Source organism: Corvus kubaryi, unplaced genomic scaffold (genome assembly GCF_017639235.1).
Source record: "Corvus kubaryi isolate FWS band 111438036 unplaced genomic scaffold, C.kubaryi_AGA036_p1.0 split1-37344, whole genome shotgun sequence".
Taxonomy (NCBI): Eukaryota; Metazoa; Chordata; class Aves; order Passeriformes; family Corvidae; genus Corvus; species Corvus kubaryi.
Window position 1 is genome coordinate 260016 of NW_024582077.1, and position 7738 is coordinate 267753.

General features: G+C 54.4%; 1 protein-coding gene across 1 annotated transcript in view; it reads right to left on the reverse strand.

The window, feature by feature from the left end:
- Positions 1-511, reverse strand: part of IGSF21 (immunoglobin superfamily member 21) — a gene marked incomplete at its 5' end in the record, with an annotated part of 20000 nt that extends 19489 nt beyond the window's left edge. Inside the window, one exon of the mRNA XM_042013282.1 lies at positions 314-511. Coding sequence (XP_041869216.1) covers positions 314-511 — 198 coding nt within the window. The remainder of the gene's footprint in view (positions 1-313) is intronic.
- Positions 512-7738: the final 7227 nt, after the last annotated feature.

The following is a 7738-nucleotide window of genomic DNA, read 5'->3' on the forward strand; positions in this document are numbered from 1 at the left end:
CCTTTCCCAAATAAACCCGGCCTCCAAATCCCCCCTTTCCCAAATAAACCCGGCCTCCAAATCCCCCCTTTCCCAAATAAACCCGGCCTCCAAATCCTCCATTCCCAAATAAACCCGGCCCCCAAATTCCCTTTTCCAAAGCCATCCCTCATCCCTCCCCACCGTGGTTTCCAAGGCCGTCCCCGCTGCCTCCCTCCTCCCTGGAATTGATATTCCCATCAGCCGGAGCTCCGGTTGCTTTTCCTGCCTCATCCGCCCTTGACCTCCTGTTCCCAAGGCTCCGCGTTCCCATTCCCGAGGCGTCGCAGCTCACCCGGTACCAGACGATCTCCCGCATTTTCCCGTCGGTTTTGAAGTTGCATTTCAGGGTCACGGCGTCTCCCACCACCACCGGAGGCAGGGGCTCGATGCTGACGGTCAGATAGGCTGGAAAAGCGGGAAAAAAAGGCAGGAAAAGTGGCCTGAGCTCCAGGGAAGTTCGGAGCCGGGGTTCGAATGCTGTTTTCCAAGGGTTTCATGGATTAATGGCGCTGTTGTACCCCAGGGAAAGCCCAGCCAAGTCCTGACCCCTCGCTGGGATGGATTTGGGCTGCTCCCAACCATCCCAAAAAATCCAAACGGAAGGAAATCCTTCCTGAATTTGGGAAAATCCCAGCAGCCGCCATTCCCGCTGCAAATTCCCATCCTTGCTGGTTTTCCCATCGTCTGCCCCTCATTGGTTCTCTCCCCTGTGCTTCCATAAAACTTCCCAAATTCCTCATTCCTGATGGGAATGGGTCCAACAGCTTCCCCACCCGGCCGTTTTCCAGCCCCTTCCCCATCTCCCCACTGCCGGATGCCGGATCCATCCTCGCTCCAGAGGGAAAATCTGAGCCTGGCCAGCTCCATCCATCCCTTTTTTCCCTCTTTCCCCTCGATTTGCTGGGAAATCGGGAGCAGGGGAGCAGGGAGCAGTTGCATTCCCGGTTTATTTTCCTGCCTTTCCTGCGGCTGTTGGGAGATGATGGATTGACAACCTGGAAAATCCCAGCCTTGCCTCAGCATCCTTCCCTGTTTGACACCAGGACATCCCAAAAAAACCCCCTCACCCACCCTAAATTCCCGGTTTTTTTAACCACTCCTTGCACCAGGTGGGAAAACAGGAGCGGGTTTGGAAACTGGGCTGGAAGTCCGAGATTCCTTTGTGGAAGATGCCCTGGGAAAGGGGGGAAGGTGAATTCCCGGGATTTTTGGTGCCTCCCAGGCAGTGATCTGAGGCTCAGCATTCCTTGTAAAACAACTTGGAGGTGTTTGTGCCATAAATCCCAGGCACGACCTGCGGGAGAACACGCTCCGGGAACACGTGCCGGCTGCGGCAGCAGGGCAGCATGGCCTGGAATATTGAATACCGGGATAAAGCCGGAAAATCCCGTTTTGTGCTGCTTTTGGGGGGGCTGCAGGAACAGCTCTGCACAAGGAAATACGGGGAAAAAGTGGATTTTTGGGGATTTTTCGGGAGTAGGGCTGAGGGTTAAATCCCTTTTCAGCCCCGAATGATGCTGGGAATGATGGAATTTCGATGTTGCATCCCGGAATCCTGGTTCTCCTCGCCGGGAGCCACCGAAATCCTGGCCAACATTCCCTGTCCGTCTGCGGCCGGTGCCTTTCCAGCCTTTCCAGCCTGTCCAGGGTTTATTTTTGTTCCTAAAGCGGGGATTAATTCCCTGTGACTGCCAAGGCTGCGCGAGGGGCCCTCGGATTCGGGGCTTTGTGGATGGAAAAGGCAGGGGTGGGGAAGGAGGAGGAAAAGGAGGAGGAGGAGGATGGAGGAAGGGCAGCCGAGGTCTCTCCGGCTGCCCCGATTCCCCTCGCTCGGCTTTTGACATTTCCGAACGCCGGGATGAGCAACAGGCACGGAAAAGCAGCGGGGGGGATGAACAAATCCTTGGCAGCGCAGCAGGAGCCGCCGCAAGGAAATCGGGATGCGGGCGGAAAAGCTCTCGCCTTTCCATGGAGCGGGAGCCTCCGGGTGGGATTCCAGCTCCCGCCTGCCCCTGGATCAACGGAAGATTAACGGGAGCCGGGGAGGAACCGGCAAAGCCGGAGTGGAGATTGGATTTTCCCTGGTGCCCGTGGGGTGTGGAGATCCAGGAGTTCCCAGAGCAGCATTCCCAGATGTTTTCCATCCCTCTTCCCACGTTATTCCCTTCCAGACCCGTGCACTGCCATGGGAAGAGGAACCATCCCCATCCCCATCCCCATCCCAGCCCCATCCCCAGCAAAGATTGGATTTTCCCTCCTGTCCATGGGATCCAGGAGTTCCCAGAGCAGCATTCCCAGATGTTTTCCATCCCTTTTCCCAAACTATTCCCTTCCAGACCCGTGCACTGCCATGGGAAGAGGAACCATCCCCATCCCGATCCCACCAAGGTGGTGTTTGGGCCATTCCCTGATTTTTGGTGGATTTTTCAAGTCAAAAAGCACCAAGTTCGGGGTGGCCCCAGCCACTCCCACGCAGCAAATCCACCCATCCAAGCATTTTTCCAAGGAAATCCTCCTCCAAACCCATCCCTGACCTGCATCTTCTGGGTGACCAAGAAAAAACCCCCAAAATGGGAATTTTTTCCCCCTCTGCTCCCTCCATGTGCCGGAAAACCACTCGGAGCTGGCAACAGGAGCGGCTTCCACCTGTATTCCAGGGAATTCTGGCTTGGCTGGGCCTTAAACACCAGAGTAGAACCACAGGATGCTCCCGAGCTTTTCCCGTGTGGAAAAGCCAAAGCTCTGGAGCTCCAGGATTTATTGCTCCGGTGCCGTGGGATAAGGATCCCACAAAAAGCTGATCCCTGGAAGGGCAGGGAAGGGGAAAATCCAAATGCTCCTCAAATCCAGAGCAAAACCATCCCAGAAGTTGTGGAAAAGAAGGAGGGAAGAGGGAGAGGGAAACAGATGCCGAGTCCCCACAGGAGCTGGCCAAGGATGCGTGGACGGGAGGGGAAAACCGGGAAAACAAAGCCAGGAGCTGGAAAATAAAGCAGGGATCCAGATGGAGCCGTCCAAATCCCGCTGTTTGGCTGCGGCTGACGTGCGAATCCCATCCCTCATCCGCCCCTTCCCTTCACTTCCCGACAGGGAACAACTGCGAGGTGTCAGCGCTGCTCCAGAGCTTCCCTCGGCTCCCTTTTTTTGGGATTTACTGTGGAGAACAAAGCGGCAGCAGTGATGGAACTGCTGCACGGGAAGAACTCTTCCAAAAGGGCTCCAAAGGAGGAGCCCATCCCAAATTTCTGTCATCCCTCGCGTTATCAGCACCCCCTTATCAGCACCCCCTTATCAGCACCCCCTTATCAGCATCCCCTTATCAGCCTCGCCCTGCTCTCGTTTTTGGGATTTACTGAGGGGAACAAAGCGGCAGCAGTGATGGAACTGCTGCACGGGAAGAACTCTTCCAAAAGGGCTCCAAAGGAGGAGCCCATCCCAAATTTCCGTCATCCCTCGCGTTATCAGCATCCCCTTATCAGCATCCCCTTCTCAGCCTCGCTCCACTTCCCCTTTGCTCTTTTCAATCCGAGATTTTCCAGAGAAAGCCGGGCCGGGCCTCCCCCGGATCGGATTCAGCCCTCTGGAAATTCATCCCTCTGATTAGATCGCATCCCTGGGGAGGAGAGGATATTTTTGCCGGCAATCGCTGGGAATTCTGGCCCCATCCAGTTTCAGGGGAATTAGAAAAAAAAGGGAAAAGGGAAGTGGGTGAGGAGAGGGGGAAGGGAGGGATAAAGGGAATGTCCTTTGAAATCGGGAGTGACGCGTTAATAAAGGAGAACATCGGAACAAGCTCAGTGCTTCCAATTACAAAAGAGCTCCCAGGGATGAGGCAGGAATTGCTCCAGCCCTGGAAGTGCGGGATGCTGAATAAAAACCCCATTCCCAGCCCTTTCCAGCATTCCATGGGGATTTCTGCCCACAAACGCAGTCGGGTGCCCCATGGGAACGGCCAGTGGCTGGAATCCCCCGTAGGCTGAGGTTCCTGGGGAGCAGGGGAGCGAGGGAATGGATGGGTGGGAATCTGCCAAGGAGCGGCCTGGAGGCCTTGGAGTGATGGAGCTTTCCAAGGAATCCCAGCACCACAGGAGCCCCTTCCACGTCTTCCCCAGGCTCCCGATTCCTTCCAACCCACATCGAAATCCAACATTTATTTATTGATATAAATCGAAATCCCGGATTTCTCACCTCCCTGCGCTTCCCAAAAAATCTGACTCCAAGCCCATGGAACCCTGGAATGGCTTGGATTGGAAGGGACCTTAAAGCTCATCCCATTCCATGGGCAGGGACTCCTCCCGCTATCCCAGATTTCTCCAAGCCCCATCCAACCTTGGGCAAATCCCGGGATGGGGCAGCCCCAGCTGAGGATGGATTTTCCCCCTTTCCATGTCCCCAGAGTCCAACCCATCCCCATCCTTTTAGGAATGGTCCTTGGAAGCGGCAACGGATCCGAGCGGAGCGGGAGCTCAGGATGGAGCCAGGGCAAGGGATTCTTGGAATCCAGTGGCTCCATCCCCCTCTGGAATGTCCCCGGCATCCTTGAGGAGCTGGTGACAACGTGAACACCTCGACATTTTAATTAGCCAGTGATTAACGGGCCTTATCCATAATTCCCTCCCATTCCTCCATCTCCCTTTTCCAAGCCGGGATGGGATGAGAAAACCAGGAAGGAATGGGAAAACAGACACCAGCACTCCCTTAACGGGTGGATCTCCTGCAATTCCAAGGATTTAAGGAGAGCAGGAGACGCTTTCCCCCTTGAGGTGGGATCTAAAGGGGTGCAAACGCCCCTGGAAAAAGCCAGGAATGCTCCTGCTGCAAATTCCCGACCGGAGGGGTTGGAATGTCCGTGGCCGTGGCAGATCCAGGGATGTCACCCGCGGATCCGCGTGAACCGAACGCGCCCTGACTGGCGGCACTTTGCAACATCTTGTTCATGAAAAATTCAACAGCTCCAGTTGTTCCTGAGAACGCAGCAAATTCCTTCCCTCTCCCTTCCCGGCTCCGGCCATGCCTTATTTATGACATTCCAGGACAATTTACGGTCGGAATAAGGCTCTGCCTCTCCTCGTTAACCCGGGAGGGCTCCAAGGGTGAAGAATTCCCGGCTGGCCCCATCCAGACCGGTCAAATTTTGCTGAATCCGGAGCTTTTCCTCCTGGAAAGCTGCACTGGGGTTTGATTTTTTATTTAAACGGGAATAAGCGTTTGACACGGGTTTAACACCAGCCAGGGAATGGGATGTGACAGCTGGAGTCGGCGCCGCGTTTCCAAGGAAAACAGGCCTTCAGGAAGGGGGAAAAACGGATTGGGGGAGCCTCGTGCTGAGTTTGCCTTGGATATTCAGCTTTGCTTCCCAAAATTCCACCAGACGAGCTCCAGCTGGGTTAAACATCCCCAACCCCTCCACTGCCTTCCCAAAAATCATCATGGCTTTTGGAAAACGGGCGCATTCCCTAAAATAAACCCGGGAAAGTTGGCGTCACCCCTGGGCGAGGAGGAGCCCGGGCTGGCAGGGAGCGAATGGCATCAATCCCGGGAAAATGGGATGTTAACGGGCCGAGCAGACAATTAAGAGCCGGTAATTAAAATTCCTCTTCCCTCACAAACATCTCATTAGGAGCCACTTCCCTGCCTCATTTCCATAAGTGGGAGGGAACAATTCCGCAGCTGGATCTGGAATTATTCCGTAGGGGGGGCTGCTGGACCAAAGCGGCTCCTAAATTTTAAAGGATCCAGAGAAAATGTATGGAATGAGCAGGGGGATGTCCAGCCCGTGGTTTGGTCCGTTTATTCCCAATTAATTCTGCCGGATTCCATGGATGTATCCCGAGCCTCCTTAGCTCTTTGCGGTGGGAATCGATGGCTTGGATCGATCCTTTGGATCGATCCATGGATTGAGCGCGGCCCCTTTGGCCTCTCGGCCCCTTTTAAATGAAGATGAAGTGAGGGAACCACTCCATGCTGGGGACAGCCGGGCCCCGGGGGCTGCTTCCGGTCACATTCCATGGGCAAAACACTTCGGAATTACGCAACGATGGAATTTGTATGGATCAGTTCTGTCCAGAGAAGCCAAGGCTGCTCCAGCCCTGGAATTGTCCAAAGCCTTCTTGGGCTTGGAGCACACTGGGACAGGGGAAGGTGTCCCTGTCTGTGGTAGGGAATGGGATGGGATTTAAGGTCCCTCCAATCCAACCCATTCCATGATTCCCTATTTTTATAAAGCACAGCGCAAACCCCAAACGCAGCTCCCAAGGATTTCAACACCCAAATCCTGTTGAGGTGGAATTTTTAACCACTTTCCAGCTTCCCTTTTTTTTCCTTAAATCCCAGATTCCTCTGAAGCAAAACATCCCAAAGAAAAGATATCCCAGTCCAAAGAAAAAGGATTCATGCCCCATTTGCTCCGTGCTGTGATTCCCAATGTCCTTGTGTCCATGGGAAGCATCTCCAACACCACCTGAGGGCTTCCCGAGGGTTGATGCTGATGGATCTTCAGGAAAAATCCATTTTCAGACCTGTTTTTCCTCATCACAAGCTCCAGAGTCCCTTTTATCTTCCGGAGGGGTGGGAATGGTTCTTATCAGCTTTGAGACTCCGGCCCGGCCAGGGCAGCAGCTCCAGAGGCGGCAGAGAAATGAGGAATGAGATCCAAAGGGATCCTGCTGGGCTAAAAACCATCCAAACATTCCGGCTCCGTGGGATTTTCATCCCCGTCGGCACAAGAAAGGATTTCAGAGGGAAAGGGAGAGTTTGGGCACTTTGGGGCTGGAAAAGCTACGGGGAATTTGGGATTTGGGAGCCTCCCGGTGCTGCCGTGCCCTCCCATCTCTCTGACCCCCATCTCCGGCCTTTTTCCATCTCCTCCTTCCCACTTTTCCACCTTTCGCTGTCCGCTTTCCTTCCCACAGTGACTCAAGCCCAGCTTTCCCATCCCCAATAAATCCCAGGAAAACCCCAGCGTTTTCCTCCTTCACCGCGTGCCTCCTGCCAGACAGATCCAGGTGGGATTGAGCCGTCGGAATCAGCTCCGTGGCCTGGGCACGGACTGGAATAAATCCTCGAACGTCTTCATCCGACTTCTTCCAAGCTCCTCGGAGCTGTTCCGGCTCACTGGAGCACGGGATGAGGGAGCCCATTCCCGGCTCCGCTCCAACTCGCGGCGTCAATTTCGCGCTTGTTCGACATCTCCGGCACAAATCCGCAGGGAATGGGGCGTTCCAGGAAAAAGATGGATGCTCAAAGGGAAAACCGTGACGGTTTTCCTTGGATGGAGCCCAGGCCCTGCTACAAACCCTTGGAATGGCCTTGGAATCATCGTTTGGATGTTCAGGGGGTCCCTCATCCTAAAAATCCAGAGATTTCCCGGATACTCAGAGATGTAAATCCATGGTGGATCCAAGGATCGCATCCCGCTCATCCCAAGAGCCAAATCCAGCAGATACAAAACCAGGGATGCTGGAAAAGTGATGGTTTGAGGATGAATGCAGGAAAAACAGGATTGGAGGCAAGCAACAGCCACCAGAAAACCGGGATCAGTTGGATTTGGGATGTCTCTCCCTGGGATAGATGGAACAAAAGCAGGGATGCTGGAAAAGTGAGGATTTGGGGGTGAACAGAGGAAAAACAGGATCGGAGGGGAACAACAGCCACCAGCAAACCAGGATCAGTCAGATTTGGGAACTATTTGGACGGGAATTTTCTTCCATTTGGGACA